This window comes from Grampus griseus, assembly GCF_964374135.1.
Source record: "Grampus griseus genome assembly, chromosome: 11".
NCBI lineage: Eukaryota > Metazoa > Chordata > Mammalia > Artiodactyla > Delphinidae > Grampus > Grampus griseus.
Window position 1 is genome coordinate 84,003,968 of NC_139005.1, and position 20,292 is coordinate 84,024,259.

Below are 20,292 nucleotides of genomic sequence, written 5' to 3' on the forward strand. Positions count from 1 at the left end.
TATGAAGCTGATACTTTAGTGGTAGATTCTTTGAAGCACAACTAAATGACATAACTTAGAAATCTAGAATTAAAATCTAGTTTCCTCCTTTCAGAAACTCATTGAACACTAATGCTACACAGTTTTAATATTCTTCCATATATTTCTTTTGTTTGGACACACCAAGATTAGCTGTCAGTAAAACATTAATATTGTTTCTTTTAAAACTGCTCGCTTATTATATATTAAATAGATAGTAATACTAACACATGGAAATATATTGAATTCCATCGCTATAGCTTTTATATCCAGATAAAAAGTACTGAGTAACACATGAAAATTTCAGAGACTATATCTTCCATTCAGTGTGTCATTTCTTCCTGCCAAAATTACAACCTAAACCTAAGCTTTGACTTAGAACACACTAAATTATCTTCAGTAGGACTAAAAATCACTATAAAATAAAATTTCCAGTCTAAAATACTATACAATATTTCAGTTCCAGAGTCAAGAAATTTTCTAATTTGCATTTAATGTAAAGAAACATTTATCAAGATAGTCCCTTTGCAGAGTATTTGGGCACTAAAGGAACACCAGAGAAAAAGCCCGCTTCCACTTTTAGAATCAGTGCTTGTCAATGGATTCTTCAAAGGCATGAGGAAATACATATAGACAAGAAAATCCCAGCTTCAAAGCAATGAAACCTCGGACACATTCAGACCAAATTGCTCTTTCCACCCTGCTGGCATACTTAGGCAGGTATTATTACACCCTATTAATACATTAGGGACAGTTGTTTAAAGACACATGTTAGCATGTGAAATGTATTTCAAGGCTGGAAGGGATCTTGAGTCATCCAGTTTAACGCCTCATTGTTAGAGTTAAACTGAGGTCCAAAGAGGGGAAGTGACTTATGCAAGGTGACCTAATTGGCAAGTGGCAGAACTGACCACCAGAAGTCAGGTTTTCTCAAACTTGATGTACCCAGTAGATTTGACTGAGCATAAAAGAATCGCTTGGGGTACTTAAAAACACAGGTCTCTGTGTCCCATCCCCAAATATTCTATTTGGGTAAGCTGGGATGGCACCTAGGATTTACTGTTGATGATGATACAACTGGTCTGAGAATCACACTTGAAGAAGTACTACAAAAATCCTTTATTTCCCAAATAATACGGTAGAGTGGTGTGAAAATTTAAAGCAAAGCTTTTAAGCCATTGTTACTCTCCCCACTGTTTCTCATATTCGTGTGTTCGTGTAAAATGCACAACCAATGAAAGTAAACATCTGTTGACCTGACTTGGATTATCACAATGAGCCCCTGCGATGGGTTGGAAATCTGGGAATCTGATCATTCTTTCAGCACAAGTTTATCCAGATAATATATTTCTAAGGGCAGTGAGAGGACTATTTCATTCCAAGAAATATTTGAAACTACAAAATTGTGTAACCCTTAAAGTTTTTTTAAACATAATTAAAATTCTCACATCTGTTGAAGATTTGATGTTTAATAATGCATTCCTCTATTCATTCAATGAATAGTTACTGAATATCTACCAGCCAGGCTTTTAATTAACATCTATCGCATCTTAAGGGTCTTCAAAATGTCTCCAAAAGCAGACTTGACAATCAACTGGAGAATGACACTGCACGTTGCAGGAGTTAGATGGGGAGTTCTGCTACTCTCCACGGCAGCATTTATGATTACAATAAAGCATACAGAAATATTTTGATTTTACACTTTGAACTTTAATATTTATAACTATTTTAATAGGCTCCTGAATTAAAGAAAATCTCCACAGGCAAAATAACAAAGCAGTAATTAGAATCATAGTTCCCTGAAATAGAAAATGACCTTTGCAACAGGAGTAAAGACGCAGACATAGAGAATGGACTTGAGGATATGGGGAGGGGGAAGGGTAAGCTGGGACAAAGTGAGAGAGTGGCATGGACGTATATACACTACCAAATGTAAAACAGATAGCTAGTGGGAAGGAGCTGCATAGCACAGGGAGATCAGCTCGGTGCTTTGTGACCACCTAGAGGGGTGGGATAGGGAGGGTGGGAGGGAGGCACAAGAGGGAGGGTATATGGGGATATAAGTATACGTATAGCTGATTCACTTTGTTATACAGCAGCAACTAACACAACATTGTAAAGCAATTATACTCCAATAAAGGTATTAATTCAATTCTGACAGACTTGTGTTTCACAACGAGTGATATATACTCCTTTAGGAATTCTCTAGAGCAAATAACAAAAGTATTTAGGAAGGTTGAATGAAGCAGGTCCCGAATTTTCATTAACTCTGATGAAATGTGACAGGTTATTGATTTTTAACTCAACTGAGAGTATGGGATTATCATCTCGAAATCAAAGATGACCCCAAAAGATCTACCATTATGCTTTGGGGTATGTATTAACATGCTGTCCTTTCAGATTATTTTGATTTATTTGTTGATCCTCCATCTTGTTCTAGAAAGGATTCAAGGCTGTTATCTTGAATTAAGGTTTGCTTTTCAGACTTTTTCAGATGAAATGAAAGAAGTAGTTGGATTTCCATCAACAGATTCTCAAGTTGACAGATCAGGTTCAGTGCATGGCTTCACTTTAATTTCTGGAGGGCACTGCAAAGGATTCCAACTTCACCTACAAAGAAAAACAAAGGAGCCACTCATACCATGAACAAACACCCTTCAAGTGTCCACAGTGTGTAAAACACTAGGGGATCAGTGGGGTGTGTGGATATACTAGGTACCACCGCAACCTTCAAGGAGCTGGCGTCCTAGGATTTGGGCTCTTACAGGCGATTCCAAGTTGTAGGAGGCACTAGAGCTATTACTGTAATTAGTTTCCCTTTTCCATAGGCTGTTTCTCAGGGAGGGAGTTACTCATTTTCTCCCCGGGAAATCACTAGCTGTTCTGTTTCTCTTTTACATGACCAACCACGGATGCTTGCAAGGAGCTAAGCCACAGAACCTAAGCCACACAAACCCGCTGTGTCGGAATCACCTGGGGCCTTATTACAAATACAAACTCCTGAGTCATATCACGCATTCAGTGAATTTAGTCTGGGATATGACTCAGGACTATTAATTTCTAACTAGCTCTCTAAATGATTTCTAGCTCTCCAAGTGATTCTAAGGGACACGAGGTTTGAGAAGGCATGGTCCAAGCAGGTAAGTCAGCCTAGATTGCCAGACCACTGGACTAAGGAGGGTACGATGGAGTTGCTTCCATTCATGACATGTTGTCACATGCCAAGGGGCCACAGGGACATAGACTCTTCATAGAAGTGGAAGGGGCCTTGGAGACACATCAGCCTCCCTCCTTCCTAGATCCTGAGGAAAGTACAGAGCGGTGACGGGGCCTTATATTAGGTCACATAGCTCTAAGGACCCTTCAGTTCCTAAATTTGTTGTTCTGTGATTTTAAAAATTTCCTTATAAACAATAGTCCATGGAGTTATTTTTGCTTCCTCGGGGGAAATGAGAGAGAGAGAGAAAACAGCTACGGCCTGACCCTTCTATCTCACACCCCAGCCTCCAGAGCCCTTGGCTGGCCTCTTTGGTGAGCAGATCTGTTCCAGCCGAGTGTCCAAACGGGGGAGAATCAGCCTTGGGCCTTTTCAAGATGGCTGATTGCAGGGGGCCATACCTAAGGAGGAATGACTATAATGGGCTAGCTCTACGTCTTAGAAGTGGCCTCAGGCAACATAGAGGGGTATGAGAGGGCTACTTCAAGCCCACCTGCCCTTTTGGCCTTCGTTAGCATTGTTTGAGATAGAAACCTCCACTTGGCCTAGAGCTCCTCCCTTTAGGCTTGATCCTTTGGTGGTTTTAGCCATTTATTCAATAGCTCTTGAGTACCTAATATGATTTTTAGGAATAGGGCTAACTGGTAGGGGTTTGACAGCAAACCTGACATGGTTCTCTGCTCAGGTCTAGTTGGGGAGACAAGTAAACAATTACCAAATTATAAAAAAAACATAATGATAAATGCTCTGAGAGAGGGATCTGTGGGAATGCCAAGATGTAGGAGGGACACCCAAACCAGTCTTCCTATCAGAAGAGATATCTATGAACGATTAAAAGATGAACTGGGGTTGGGACCGCTAAATGAGAGTGGTAGGGAGACTATTTTAAACAAGAACTGTATGGGCGAAGGCCAGGGCCCAGGGGAAAGCATGGTGGGTGTTGCTGGAGGGGAGTCTGAAGGCTAGAAAAAAATCAGGCGATGAACAAATAACACTGTGATTTTTTAAGAGCAGCTATGATAACATCCTCATTTTCCAGGAAGAATAAAAGTCAATAGATGAGCTACTCTATGGTTGATAAAGTAGATAGAACCTATTCCTTAGGGGTTGGTATTCCAGGCAGAGCAAGGTCCAGTGGACACTTAGAGAGAAAGGGGTGAAGATGCAAAGGAGAAAGAAGGACGTGGCAGCGACAAGCCAGAGTGGAAAAGTGGTGTGATGGTAGGAGGTGGGGTGGAATCTAGGACGGTCAAAGGAGAAAGGACACGCAAGGCAATGCTGGCCTTTTTGCCAAGTTTTTCTCTTTCAGTAAATCAGTGGCTTCCCTGGAGATGCTTTTCTTCTCAATTAAAGATTTAATACATCTCTTATCGTTCCTATGGTGAAGGTAAGAAGACACAATCCTCTAGTTATGGGAGAATGGCCTCAAAGGGTGTAAATTACTTACTATTGATGGAGTCAGCCAAAATCGTAAGTTGCTGGGTATTGTCCAAGACCTCAATCCTCTGGGCGTATGGGTCATAACGAACTGAGAAGGGCCGTGGGATTATAGCAGCAAAGTTCCTGAAACCAAACCCATAGATCTAAGTGAAGGGTACCATTTGGGGAAAAATAATTTTAACAGGTTTTTCCGTTGCATTTCACTTGGCTCTTGGTAGCACTGAAACCTCACTAGAACAGGGGCTTTAGAACCAGGCTGAGAAGTGAAATGGAACTTTAGTGAGGTCCTCTTGGGAAGCCAGCGCATTTGTGGGCTAGCATTTTGCCTTTGCTCACCTAAGCCCAGTGCATTGAAAGCTGACATGCCCAGCTTCACAGGATCCCAGAGGCCTATACACCTCATGCTTATTATCCATCACTGATAAGGTATAAAACAAGTGGTAAAAAATGGCATCATGGTTGCCCTGTGCTGGTAGACCCTCTGCCTGGCCTGCCTCCTGCTGGGAGCAGAGTGGCTCAAGCAGGTTGATGGCAGGGCCATCATCCCGGAGGCCTGAGAGTCTTAGAGTCCTGGTACCACTCCATCAGCCTCTTGCTGAGCTGGCTCTGAGACTGGCACATTCGCTAATTCCTTACTGAGGGCCTACTATGTGTCAGGCGCTGTGCTAGCGTCAGGGAAAGAGCAGGAAACAGAAAGGACCAAAATCCCTATCCTCGTGGACCTTAAATCATACAAGAGTTTAGACATTAATAAGTGCTAAGGAGGGGGCTTCCCAGGTGGCGCAGTGGTTGAGAGTCCGCCTGCCGATGCAGGGGACACGGGTTCGTGCCCCGGTCCAGGAAGATCCCACATGCCGCGGAGCGGCTGGGCATGTGAGTCGTGGCCGCTGGGCCTGCGCGTCCGGAGCCTGTGCTCCGCAACGGGAGAGGCCACAAGATTGAGAGGCCCGCGTACCACCAAAAAAAAAAAAAAAAAAAAAAAAAGTGCTAAGAAGAAAAATAAATCACAGAAGGGGATAAGGAGTGCTGGCGGGAAAGGGCTGGGTCGTGACTGTAAATAAGCTGGTTAGAGAAAGACACACAGAGAAGGTTAAATGCCGGTGAAGATTGGAAGGAGGGGAGGGGGCGAGTTATGCAAGTATCTGGGAGAATGAAGCAACAGGGACTTCCCCAGGTTAGAAGCCTTCCAGCGCTGCTCGGTGTGGGTGCCTCTGTGGCCGCCCTGTACATAGGAGAGTTCAGGTGTGGACTGGGGGTCGGCAATGAGCAAGGATCGGCTGGCAGGCTTGTCTGCAGGGCTCGGCACAGTTCAGCCAATAAGCTGTGAAATAGGGTCCCGTGAAGGAAAGAACTTCTCTCAACAGAGAGTGGAAAGACGCAAAGGTGGGGAGGCTGGGAGATAACGTGGTCTGATGCATGCCCTTGCTGTAGTCATTGGAGTCCACGCTCCAGGCCACCCACAGATCAGGGGCAACAGGACAAATCAGGAGGGTCCCAAGAGCCGTTGACCCACCTTGGTCGTCACCTCACCTCACTTTCTCCTTGGCATCATTAAAACTCTCAGCCACGTAATACAGGGGCTGGAACTCTGTGATTGTGTACTGCTGGAGAGCGGTCTTCTCCAGTTCCAGAGGAAGGAGCTTCGGCTTGCCTGACAAGCAATACTGCAGGTCCCAGATGGAAAGTTTTCATGGTTAAATCAGGGCTGGTGGTCCCTGCCGCATCCCAGACGCCACTGGTGCATCCCCTCCCATCTCATCCTGATTCCTTCCACACCCCAGCCCAAATGCAGTCAACTAAATTATTAGGCATATACTAGATAACCTTTATAGCTCATCTAAAGCCAGCGGTCAAGATAGAAAGGAGTATTTTACCCCAACCATTTTCAACTAAGGTGATCAATAGACAACGTGGGGGCCAACCACATTTTCCGGCATGTGTTTGCATATATCCCAATGTACAGTTCAACCTCGGGCTCAGGAGGCCCCTCTGCACTGGAGACCTGTGTACTACCTCTAACACCCACAGTCGTGACCAAATCATAGCCGCTAAGAGATCAATCACTTGAGGAGAAGCCCCCAGGTTGAATTTCAAAGTGAATACAAATGGGTTTCAACAGCGCAAAGAGAAAAAGGATGGTCTGCTGCACCCACCACTTTCAGATCCATCCTTGGTTTCTGTTAGGGTCATACCTGTAATTCACCAAAGGACGACAGGAGCCCAGCACCATATGCCTTTATGGAGTCTCCTTCCTTGCAGAGCCCAAACTCCACAGTAAACCAGTAAATCTGAAATGGAACGTCAAGTTGAGAGCATACCTCGAGGAAGGGAAAGGCAGCAGATGACCCAGGGCCAAGGACAGGACTGCCCAGGTGGGAGTTTGTGCAGGTCTGTTCTCTGAATCAGCATGACCTGGGGTCATGGTTTTGTGTCTGTCCTATGTCTTACCCTATCCAGTCACCTGTTGAATCAGGAGTTGGCTGAATGCAAGATGGGATGGGATGCAGTGGAGGAGTACCGAGGAAGCCCCCAGAGGATACTCCCAGCAAGCAACTCTCTCTGTGACAGGAACTCCTCCACCCCTTTTGCCTTCTCCATGGCATCAACTAGAGTGAGATGCTCCCCTAAGTTGGTTGCAGTTACCAGACAATCCCATCAGGCTCCACGGGGGAGGTAGGGGATTGGGTCATGATAGAATCAGTGAGGGGGCATCTTATCATCTGTGTGGCTGAACCACACTGACTCCATTCTGTCAGCTCCATCTAAGCCTGCGGTCCTAACCCCTCCCCTTTCTGCAAGGCTGAGCTTTAGCCTATTCTCAAGGAATGCACCAGACAAGTTCTCATCTACTTGTACCCTTGCCTGATATAAAAACTTCACCTGATGTGAAAAATTTTGCTGACGCAGACGGTTAATGGCTCACAAGGAATAATGGTCATGAGACCCCCTGAGGGGATGAAAAAGCCCTGGCTCCTGATGGAGCGGACATGCTTCTCCCTTAGTAGTCAGATTCTATCTTTAGTTTTGGTCCCTTTAAATGCCCCTGTACCCTTCTCGTGGCGCAGAGTGAGGCTGCAAATGCCTTTGGGCTGTTGTCCTCCTGGCCCTGCCTGTGTGTAAGTTACCCACAGTAAACTTCATCATTGCATTTCATGGAGTTTCCTGCTTCCTTTTTTGGCCTCAAAGTTCCTTCTCAGTTCAGAGGTTATTATTTAATATCCCCACCATCCAACAATCTGTGTTAAAACCCTGTCAGTCACTGCACTTATCCTCCCCAAAAACCAAATCCTTGTCTTTCAATAGCTCCCAGTGCAACATGCCCTAGATAAATGGCCTGGGCAATAAGGTCCTGGAAGTCTGGCATCACCCGAGTGAATAGGGCCAAGAGAAAGCCAAGGCCCAGTTAGTGCTAGAGATTGTCACAGTCTTGGAGAATTAGTTGTGGGTTTCTAGTTAAGTCCGTTGATTGCACTAGAGAATGGTAAACCTGTGAAGGCTGTCAGAACTTAGTCTGACCTCCGCACATACAGATGAGAAGTCTTTAGCCCAGAGAGGTCAAGTTACATGCATACAGTGGCACAGCATCTCAAGGGCAGAGCAAGGAGCCCAAGACTGTTTCCAGCTCAGTATATCAATAATAAGATTTTTTTTTTGAGAAGCTATGTTGGTAATGAGTACTTTTATCATTGTTACAGCAAGTAACATGATGCTCTGCATTTGAGTTTCTTTTTTTCTTACAAGTGAGAGATTCTATCAAGCTCTGCAGTTTTCTTTGCAAGTTGCTTTTTGTATCACTACAGCATCTGGCATTTAAAAACTCACATTCACACAAGTTTAACTCTTCAGACCCTCAAGATGATCATGATATACTTTTGAGATGGGCAGAGTATAAACGATTGTGTCTATTTTTAGAGATGAGGAAGCAAAAGCCACTTGCCCAGGGTCTCAGAGCAGCTGGTCAGTGAGAAAGGATCAGAGTTTTGGGCCTTCTGATAAACTGAATTCATAAACTTCTAAACTGATACGTCTTCCTGATATATTTGCATTCATCTGCGGTCCCTAATTCCATTATAAAGTTTTATTTCTCATCTTCCCAGCTGAGCACATTATAAGAAATGTGGCTTAGAGGCTGGGGAGGGATGCACGCAAGTTGGAAAGGGGTCTGTAGGAAGGAGGCCTGCTGTGCAGAGTCACTGCCTCCATGGCTTCAATGGGTGAGCCATCACATCCACTGGGGAAGGAAGTGTTCAGTTAGAAGGGGAAAGCCCACCCCCTTTTCTACCTGGTGTCTGAGAAAGGAAAGATCTTAACGCTGGCTCCAGTGTAAAGGCAGAGAGTAAATATTCCCTCTTCAAAGCTGTGACTCCAGCTTCCCACCCACTTAAGGGGGTTCTCAAGGACTATCATTATAGCCTGTTGGTGTTTTCAAGACACTGTTTAAAATTAAATGTCTGCATACAGTTGATTTCACAATCGAACCATTAAGAAGTCAAAATGTGAAATGTCACTCGTGCAAACGTAACCCGGGGCATTCTGATTTTTTTCCGCAAATGACCTGGCTTTCAGGGAAGGAGCAAAGCTTCAAAGACCTGAGGCCCTGACACCATCCACCAGGAAGAGAGGGAACTTACTGTTGCGAGTTTCTCAATGTACTCGTCGGGGGCACCCAGCGAGGCGAGGCCGATTTCCTGTAATTGTGGAGAAACAAAGTCACTGGCATGGCTGGGGTCTGCCTATCTTCAACCTCTACCCTCGGGTCCGACTTCGTACTTGACCACAGGAAAGGGATGGGTGGCTAGATGCCTTCAGAAGGGCCCAGATAGACTCTCATTGTTCTGTCAAATCTTCCTTGACCACATTTCATAAAATCACAGATCTCTAGAATGGGGGAAGCCTTTACCCATCACTTGGTCCTTTGTATTCACTTTGCGAAAGAGAAAACGGAGGCACAGAGAAGGGAGACGACCTGCTCAAGGTCAGGCGATAGGTGGCATCTGAAGTTTCATGTCCTGATTATTCTTCCATAGTTCAAGCGGAACATTCCTGGAGCACTAGATGAGACTTAATCATGTACCCTGAAGACACCACAGGAGACTTGCAGAGAAGTGCTTGACATCTGTCCAGGTATATACATAGCTGGAGAGTCTGAGATGTCATGGACCACCTCTTATCACAGCTCCAAATCCAGGACCCCCTAGTGGTCTCTGTCTCTTTCACAGCATTTGCTCCAGCCTACCTTGTATCAGACATACCGTATATATACAAATATATATGTTTCTTTCCTACTATATGCATTTATTCATTCCAAAAATATTTATCAAATGCCTCCTATGTGGCAGGCAGTGTACCAAACGGTAAAGATCCTTGACCTTGTAAATAGTGTCTAAGTTGATAGCGAAAGACAGAAATAATAAGCATATACATAGGTATGTTACAAGGTGGTAAGTTCTTTGGAAAGAAGAAACAAAAGGAGGAAGGGACAAGGGGGGACCCGGAGCACCAGGAAAGCGGGCGTGGGGTGGGGAGGCTGGGATTTTAAATAAGCTTCCAGGGTAAGCATCATTGGGAAGCGATACCTGAGCAAAGACTTGATGGAAGAGAGGTTGTTGGCATTGCTGATATTTGAGGGAAGAGAATTGTGCAGGCCAAGTGTACAGCCCGTGGAAAACCTCGTGAAGGAGGCGCAATGTCGGTTGGTTCAAACAACGGGGAAGGACCACTGTGGCTAGAGCAGAGTAAGGGGTAGGGGTGGCAGGTGACAGCAAAGAGGGATCTGCAGCTCAATCATGTAGGAATTCCTTGGCTGTTTTAGGACTTAGGATTCTCCTCTCTACAACATGGGGAGCCAAGGCAGGGTTTTGAACAGAAGGGTGGCAAGATCTGATTTGTGCCGTCAAAGATTCACTCTGACTGCTGTGTGAGAGTTGACTGTAGGGGGTCAAGTGTAGAGGCATGAAGACCAGTTAGGAGGCTACTGCAGTCACCAGCATGAGAAGCGATAGGGCTGAGATGAAATTGGTAGCAGTGGACGTGATGGGCAATGGTCAGATTCTACATATTTTGGAGGTCAGACACAGAATTTTATGCAAGATTGATTGTGGGGTATGTCCGAGAGGAGTCAATAATGCTTTAGCTTTGAGCGACTGGAAGGATGGAGTTGCCATGAACTAATACAGGAAGAGCTGTGGGTGGAGAAGGTTTGAGTGGTAAGATCAGGAATTGCATTTTGGACAGGATGAATAGAGATGTCCATCGGACATCCAAGCAGAGATATTGAGTAGATGGCTGGATGTGTAAGTCTCAGTTTGGGGACTGAAGTCTGGGCTAGATATGTAAATGTGTTCATCATCAGAGTGGAGATGGTACTTAAAGCCATGAGATTGGATGGTACTTAAAGCAGACAGAGAGAAGGACCAAGGACCGGGCCCCCTTGGATGCAAGAGGGTACGTGGTCTTCATCTCTGTATCCCTCCCTGGTCAAGCCCATTACATGCAAAGAAAATGCTGTCTGATTTAGAGTGAATCAAATTCAGACACTGACTTAGCCTGGCTCCATTCTCCTGCCCCTTCCCCATCTGTGTTCCATCCACCCAGCTCAGACATGCCACGGTCCTGAATCGAACAGAAGTCATACACAAATGCAAGGTTGAAAGAGTGCCCTGTTCTCATAGTCACCATTCTTTGTGAGCCCAGATCTTGTCTAATACAAGGGGCCCAACGTGCTTCATCCCCACTCCATCCTGCACTCCAGTGTCCTGCTTTTAGATCAAAAAGGAATATGCTCAGGGAACTCAAAAGGACTCCCTGCCTTGGAACTGTCCAGGTCAAAGTTGGAACCGTGAACACTGATGACCCAGTAGCTTCTGTCTGCTGACTCAGGTAATTGTCCTGTCATCTGTGGGGAGTCCCCAAAATGGAACCGGCTTGGGGAGAATGGCCACTTGGCCTCTGATTGGGCAGAATAACCTCTGGTGATGAGAATTAAAAGTTCCTATTCCCCGAGGAAAAAACTGATCTTCCTTTGGCCATGTTAACAAATCCTGGTTTGAAAGCTATCCCAAGCAATCAATGACATCTTAGCAGCAGGAACCGCACTTCTGACAGTCAGCTGGTCGGCAAATAGCCTCAATCCCGTGGTGACGCTTCCACGGTTAAAGTTCACCTAATTTCTAAACACTCCCACTTCTAAAAGTCCAACGATCTCTGAACTTTACAATCCCCCCAAACCCACATCAAAGCAATCATTGTCTCTGTTTCCAGAGGCTGTGTCTAACAAGCGCAGTTTTCCCTTGGTCAGCAAGCAGTTAATTCTGCTGTTCGTTAGTTTGTTTCAGCTACTCAGTGGCAGCCTCTTCATTCAAGAGTGCAAATAGTTCTTTCTTTCTGCTGAGGGGAAATGCTTGTGAAATTCACACACACGTGGCCCAGCCCTTGCTCATGGGTCCTTCCGTTTGATCCTTATTCTTCCTTGTGAGGAAGAAAACTGTCAGGGAGGGCTTTTATTGGTCCACGTCTCTGTGATCCAGGCACAGGGTGGGCTGGCAACGTGCCCCCCAGCAGCACCGTTCAACTCTCCCATGATCGCAGTTACCCAGCCATGGTTTGGGGCTGTCTCTCGGTGCCAGGAGAGACTTACTAGGATCCTTTCACTCATCGAAAAAGCATTTTCGGGCCTGCTCACCACTGCGCTAGACGAATCAAAGCCTAGCCTGCTGCTTTGATGATGGAGACGAGGCAACTGGCTCTTTATTTTTTGTCAGCTATGAGTCAGGCTATGGGCATTGGATTCTTGTCAAATGCCATCTTACTTAATGAAAGCATATACAAAACTGACTGCCTGACAGGGTAGAAAGTGGCAAAGGCCCTAAAGAGGATGGGAAAAAAATGCCCGGAGAACTTGGAAGATGGTAAGGTTACTTCTGCATAGGGATCAGGGAGGTTGCCACGGATGAAAAGGCTCTTAAACTACACCTGTTAGGACAAGTGAGATTAGCTAAGTCAATAACACACAATTCAGAGGATGACCGAGTCGCCAATTCCATGCTGTGGTCCCTGGGATTGGCAATTGGCCAGCTCCATGGGACCACATGCCCATCTGTGATGGGATCACAGAACTGTACCTGGTTTCTACCCTTGCAGAGGACATGAAGGCCCTGCATGGATTCAATTTATCTTGAGCAGTCCAGGTCTCACCCCTGTAAGTAGAAGCCTAGAGAGATCAGTTCCTCACCTGCGAAAACTGGGCAAAGTTGCGATCTGAAAACAAGGGTACATGTCCCAACAGCTCATGGCAGATGTCACTGAAAAACAGAAAGCACAGAGCTTGGAGGGGAGGAGGGTTATAAGCCATAACAGACTCAGTCTTTCTATGTGAGGAATGGGTGGAATAAAGGAAGCAACTCATTCAGTCTTGCAAACTCATTCCTAAGAATAAGTGGTGTGTAAAGCTTGCTATCAGTTGAGACAAGGTACAAGAGAAAAGGGAGAAGGGGAAAGAAAAGTAAGGGACAGGGCAGGGCACGGCAGCCAGGGGGTCTTCAGTGTACGCCCAGTGGGATGCAGAACAAAAGAGGCAATATTCCTGTGAGCATCCTCCCATACGCCTGCGCGAGCTGCGGATCACAACCACTTCCCATCCCAAGTCTTCTCGTTGGTATTGACATCCCTGGGCAGATACAATATGCTCAGTTAGTTATTCCTCATGGGAACTAAATAATAATAGTAATAAAAATAATAGAGTCCTCTCTTATCCTGGAGAGGGCAGCCGTTGGTCAGAGAAGAAAACTTAACATTTATTTAACACTTTCGGCACCAGGTTTATTAGGAACAGGTCTTTTCTGGTTTATAGTAATGAACTTTGCAGGCTGGGAAAGATCATTTGGGGCATCCTGCTGACTTTTCATATCAATTGCTTAAGTTCTATTTGACTAAGAAGATGGCTCAAAGCATGGTGGCCAGTCATTCACTACCTCCAGCCAAGACACAATCTAGGCAAAGAGAGACTAGAATCATCTAGGTGTGATTCAGGAATGAGGAGGTGTTGAGACAGCCTGGCCGTCACTTGTTCCTGTTCCCCTTGGGCACTCCACAGCTCTGACTTCTACCGTCTCTTTGGAATTTGAATGTGAGCTCTCATTCTCTCATTCGGAGGAGATCTGAACCTTTGAGTCACAAGATACCTAAATCTCCAATCAGTACAATCTATTCGGACAGAGAAAATCCCCAGAAGAGATGAGTTTCCCTTGTCGTACTGTCGTCATCCAGGCAACTGGTCCCATGGACCAGCCCACAGTGTACCTGGAGCGGGGAGAGATGGCACTCACTGTGGCTGGCCACCGATAGCAGAAGGACGATACTCACGGTTCAGGCGTATACATGGGCTTGGACCCATGTCTGATGTACTGAGTGCAGTGGAAGACTCGAAAGGCCAGGCCACCCAAGAAATCCCGAGAGGAAAGCAGGCCAGCCACAGGTCGGAGGCGGAAGCCAGTACAAGCTGGGAAGCAAAGGAGAAAGAAAACTGAAAGCCCATCACAGGGAGCCAAAAGGGCCTGAAGACCTTTAGGGAGGGAACCAGTACACTCAACCGTCCAGGAGCATGGGCGTCGATGCCAAGCAGACTTGGCTGCAAATCTATGCCCCAGTACTTTCTAGCTGGGTGATTTGAGTCAAGGAGTTTCACTTCTCTGAGCCTCAGTTTTCTCATCTGCAAAATGGGGGTAGATACTTCTTAGGGTTAGTCTGAGAATCAGAAGAGCTAATAAATATAAAATACTTAGAGCCTAGCACATTGGAAACATCCAATAAATTTAGCTTTCATTATTGTTTGTTAGGGTGGAATGCTTATTCCCTACTTCTCATGTTTCCAGAGTGGGGAATTCCCACTCTACTTCCCAAGACGGAAGAATATGAAAGGAACACTTCTAGCTTTTCTATATGTGCTTCACACAGGACACCCCATGAGGAGCAGTGACTTCTCTGATTGAAGGATTTGAGAGGAGGAAATGAATATTCTCAATGTAACCCTCCCTGCCCTTTCTCTCTTCACGATCCACACAGGAGCTCATTCTGGTCTGCTCTTGGCCAGGCAATGGACTACACAATGCACCAACGAATTGGCGAGTAAGTTTACCTAATCCAGGGGTGAAATATTAGGAAATCCATTTTGCCTGCACCTCTATACCACATTCTCTAAGTAGCTTCTATCAGTAATACAGCTGACATTTTGATCACCCATCTCTCTGGTTCCTATATCTGTCTCTCAATTTGTTCCAAACCTGGAAGGAGAATAGTAATGACAGTGATCATGGTAATAATAGCTAACACTATATAATACCTACCACCTGTCAGACACAGTTCTAAGCACTTTAGATATACGAATTAATCCTCATCCTAACTCTAGGAGGTAGATGCTTTTATTATCTCCACTTTATAGATGGGGAAGCTGAGGCATACAGAGGTTAAGGCTCCTGCCCAAGGTCACAGCTACCGGCAGTCTGGCTTCAGAGTCTGTTTCCTTAATTGCTACTCTATACCTCCCCAGCTGCTAGTATTACTGCTGTATTCTTCTTGTTATTGGCCATAGCAACGTGTGTAATTAGTCAAAGAATGTCTTTAAGATCCCTTTGTCCCTCCGATTACATGCCTTAGACCCTCAGGCTGAAGTTCATTCTGCTTGGGCCCCCGCTCCTCTCTTTATCTGAGAAGTAAAGACTCTAAATGGAAGGGATTCAAAAGGTCCTCTAGCCGCCCCCCCTACCAATCTATCCTAGTTACCACTTCCCTCCCTGCCACGTAGCTTCCCTGGCTTTTTGCCCCAGAGCTGGCCATAGCGTCTCTGCATAGTTCAGAGGCACGGAAAACTCTTTCTATAACCCTGTGATCTGTATCCCCACTTTCCCTCATTTTACCTGGCACGTAATAGGCATTTAATATGTTTTGTCTGTTTATTTTGATTTTGCTGAGTCAACACCACCTGGCAGAAAGGAGAACACTTATCTCCCCTGGAAATGATGGGCAGGTCAACCTGATCACGAATTTATCCACTGAGTTACTCAAATTCCAACGAAGCCCAAATTCAATGAGCACCTGCCGTAACACTAGGTAACACTAAGCTTTCACATTCAATATCTTATTTCATTCTCACAATTTCCCTAGGAGAAAGGCTAAAAGGCTGACAGTCTCCATTTGACAGATGACTAAACTGAGGTAGTTTCTCCCAGCTAGAGAGGATCAAAGCAAGATTCCAGATACCAGATGCATAGACTTAGAGCTCAGGTATCTCGGCACAAATCTCATTTTCTTACACAAACGCACACTGCAGCCAGCTCGTTAAAGTAGCAGGAGCTGCAGGAAGAACCCGGACGAGGCACCTTGGGCTTTGAGTGTTAAAAAATCCTTTCAGAGGGCTTCCCTGGTGGCACAGTGGTTGAGAGTCCGTCTGCCGATGCAGGGGACACAGGTTCGTGCCCCAGTCTGGGAAGATCCCACGTGCTGCAGAGCGGCTGGGCCCGTGAGCCATGGCCGCTGAGCCTGCGCATCTGGAGCCTGTGCAATCCCGGTTTTCCTGGGACAAGCAACCTGCCTGCATCAGCATGAACACACTCACCTCCATTTACTTTTCTTCCCCTCCCCATCCTCCCCACATCGACCTTTTGACCCTGATGTGGACTTACTCTGCAGAAACTGAGAAACCTCTTCGAGCTGGGGGATGTTATCTTCGCGGAAGCCACAGTACTTTTCCAGAAGTGGGAAAATGTGGTTGTGCTCGTAGCAAGCATGGGTTTTGTACAAGGACTTCAGGGTCCTGAACACTATCCCCCATGTTTTCTTTTCTTCCTCCGTGTATTCCACTCGAGGGATGGGCTGCCCACTAGGATACAGACATGAAATATTTGTCTGCTGCAAGGCAGGTGCAAGAGTAGAGGATGAAGGGGCCGTAGCAGAGGGAGACGGGTTCAGAGTCTGTGAGCTGCCGCCCCCGACCACAGCGGATTTCATATTTCATAAGTGATTTGAAAGAGGAAAATTCCATTTCTTGATATAGCAAACATTCATGTGACTTGGTTAAGCAAGGATACAAGCTCTCACCTCATCTACTGCACCAAGGATTTCCTCTCACTTTGGGAAACCACTTGGCTTTTCAGCTCTCCTATCTCATATTCTTTACCCAGTATGGAAATTCACTTACCTTCGGGAGCCTGTAATATAAATGTGTGAAGTAGCAGGTATAGATAATAGGAGGGCGGAGGCTGAGTCAAGTGAAGAATACATCCTCTTTCTAAACAAAGGCATCCAAGTTCAAGCAAACTAAAGCAATTCTACCTGTTGGCTAAAGTGGATTTAATATGTGTACCATGAGTTTGAGATCCCTTGTTTAATGGGCATGTACTTGCTGGATTTGATATTTCTGCCCCTAGGAAGTTATAAAGGTACTTAAATGCATGCTAGGTGCAAATCTGCTTACCTAGCATCTTCCGCCATGACGTAACAAAAGTACGGGGAGCTAATTAAAGTATGTATGTTGGACCTGCCCCTCAGATCCGGAACCTGTGGGGAAGGGGAGGGCCCGGGCATCTGGATTCCAATAAGCTCCCAGGTGACGCACTATAATTTGAGAGTCATTAGTTCGATAGGTCCTTTCGAAAACCATCTAAGAGTGAGCTGTGTTCTGAACAGCGAAAACAAATGAAAACCAAACAAAGCCTGACTTCAAAGACCCGTGACTGTTCTCTGGGCTACAGGCCTGTTTCCTAACAGGGTACACGGTGTCTGGGACAAGGCGAGACTGTTTACCTTAGAATTATGGATCATCTTCAGACTCCAAACTGGTCCCTCCTGCCCTTTCAGAGCTGTCGCTCTTCCAAGGACATTAAAACAAAGTCATCATTATGTTCCACAGAGAGATGGGCAGGGATTAGGGGGAAAAGACAGACTGTTGCTTCAGAATCGAAAGCAAGACAAGCCCATTATAGGGTTCTATAATGGCGTAGGGACTGAAAAGAACATCAGGAAAGCCCCTGCCTACGGATACCCCATTGTTTCAGGGCTAAGTGCCGATGCAGGGAAAGAAAAGGCTTCGGAAACTGACAGAGATGGGTTCACTGCTTCGCTCCGCCATTGCCTAGCTGAATGGCCTCAAGCAATTTAGTAAACCTCTTTGAGCCTAGTCTGCATAGCCGTTAGGTGGGCTAATGCCAACTAACTCTTTGGAGGGTATGGAAGAGAGTTAACTGAAATGCTCTGTATACAATAAAGATGTTAAAAAATAAAAAAAATTTAAATTAAAAAGAAATGCTATGTATAAAGTACGTAACACTGGTGCTGACAATAATACCATTGGATAGTTGGTAATTATCATGATAATGGATTCTCATTTAGAAAGAAAGGTATCTGCTATTTCTGCAACAAATTTTCAAGAGTTAGTAACATCCTAGGCACCGAGTTGTCCCTCTGGTTGACATTTACCGTGCCAGGGGTTCAATATCCATTCCCATTCTTCCAGTAAAGCACCCTTCTCCCATCTCAGTCTGCAGGTTCAGGTAAGAGGAGACTCCACCACTCCTACCTTCAGAGGTGGGCATGTGACCAGGCCCAGTCAATTAGAGTGTCTCATTTCCCTGGCCACAGTGACTGGCTGAGAGATGGGCCCATGTCCTGATGAGAGCCAATGAGACTCAATGAGAGAACTTTTGTTGATTGTGTTGAAAAGAGACAGAATCTCTGGTTGGGCTGTGGCGTCAGCCTGGCAGTGCTGGGGTCCACCTCCAAGAGACATGAGGCCAGTGCCTCTGAGCAAGGCCACTACAGAGGACACCAGAGTCAGGGGAAGGGAGAGAGAATGAGACGCTGAGTCCCAGACCCACCTGTGCCTCAACTACTTCCTTTAAACTTTTCACTTATAGGAGCCAAGAAAAGCCTCCTTTTTGTTTGAGTTGACTTGCAGCTGAAAGATATAAATCCCTATAGTCCATTTAGCGTATTCTTACATAAAATTTTAATTTTCCTTACTGTCTCCAGTAATTCAGCTCTGGCCCTAAATATATACTGATACATCTACTAATAAAACAAAAGCCCTGTTTCTAACCAGACCTGCCCTCTCATCCACTATCCTCGTTCTCTTCAGCTGATAAACTGCTACTCAATCTTCAATTCTCAGTCTAAATATCACTTCCTCTAACCAATTCCCCTGGTCTACATTAAAGTTCCTAATTATGTGGCCTCATGACACTTGCGTTTTGACTTTAGTCATACCTATTGCATTTATTGTTCTTTTTGTTATTGTCTGTCTTTCTCAATGATCCCCCAGAAGACACAGAGTCTGTTTGTCTTGCTCTTGGCATGGGTCCTCAAACACAGTAAACACATTGTATCAACTGATCCTGTGATTCTAGGACTCAAGGGGCAGGAGTTTGAGCCCCATGTGGTAGGATGACTGGGAAGGCGCTAGAGACCAGAATGCGGGGCTGTTGGCATGGAGGGTGGTAGAGCCCAAGGAAGAGGGTCAAAGCTGAGTCCTGAAAGGCATGACAGTTTCTGGGGTGGGAGGAGGAGGCCAGAGGAGACTGAGAAGAAGCCTCAAAGAGGAAGGAGGGAAACCAGCAGAGAGCAGAGTAGAGCTGATTCTCCTTATTGGCGGCAGTTCTGTTCCATAAAGTCACCATGAACTCTGAGTGAGTACTGAACCATAGCTCCTGCGGGAAATGCAGGACACAACTGATAATCCCTTGTCTTGTGTGTGCTTCTGGTTAAAGACACCTTGGTTAATGTATTTGTTGATAGATTCACACTGAACTCACAGCCAACAGTACTACAACAACTCAGGCCTGAAGGAAGCGTATCTAACACATTCTCCCCATTAAGCACGTCAGAACCGTCCTGTACTTAGGAACACTAGCCAGCACTTCAGCCCTACGCTGGAGCGCCATTTTAAACAGCAAAATTACCGACAAAAAGAACAAAAATTCAACAAATGTGGCAGGGGACTCATTTTTCCCTGCTCTGTGCATGTCTGGGAATGAGTGTGAAAGTGCCCCGAGTTTGGGGGTCTCAAATAAATTTAAGCGAGGAATTTTGAAAGAATGAGAATCAATTGTACCAGATACCGAGATAAAAGACAATTGCAAAAAAGGAAGGGGTTGTAAATAGCATCAAAAGTTCAAAAGAGATGAGCTGAGATGAGGCTGGAAATAGGCTTTGAATTGGAGGACAAGTTCAGTCCCTAATGAGATATATGACCTTGAGTACATCACTTAACCATTTGGGATTCATCTATACAAGGTAGAAAATTGACTGGAAGATCTCTGGTATTCCTCTGAGTACCAGCCATCTATAAATAGTTTTCAAAAACCTGTTTAACTTATCCGATGACCATCCAGAATCATGAGGCATTCAACCAATTCCATACTTCTTCGTCAGGTGTAACATTTTTATGGAAAGGAGGTGGATTTGAGTTTTTCCCTTCAAATCCCAACAGCCAAGAAGGAGTGAATGTATCTCATAAGCAGCTCCTGGATTATGTGGAGAAGTGTGGTCTCCTGACTCAGAGATCCCCGGACACTCAGGGAAGTGGTTGAGAACAACTTTGCAGTTAAACAAGCCTGCGTTCAAAACCAGAC

At 45.4% G+C, this 20,292-nt stretch overlaps 1 protein-coding gene across 1 annotated transcript in view; it reads right to left on the bottom strand.

The window, feature by feature from the left end:
* Positions 1–491: 491 nt before the first annotated feature.
* The window catches only part of PAH (phenylalanine hydroxylase), a 71,326-nt gene continuing 51,525 nt past the window's right edge, over positions 492–20,292 (bottom strand). The window contains exons 6-13 of the mRNA XM_082665054.1: positions 16,351–16,547; positions 14,036–14,171; positions 12,906–12,975; positions 9,307–9,363; positions 6,868–6,963; positions 6,206–6,339; positions 4,683–4,798; positions 492–2,628 (exon numbers count right to left, since the gene is read on the bottom strand). Coding sequence (XP_082521180.1) covers positions 2,585–2,628; positions 4,683–4,798; positions 6,206–6,339; positions 6,868–6,963; positions 9,307–9,363; positions 12,906–12,975; positions 14,036–14,171; positions 16,351–16,547 — 850 coding nt within the window. The 3' untranslated portion in view covers positions 492–2,584. The remainder of the gene's footprint in view (positions 2,629–4,682; positions 4,799–6,205; positions 6,340–6,867; positions 6,964–9,306; positions 9,364–12,905; positions 12,976–14,035; positions 14,172–16,350; positions 16,548–20,292) is intronic.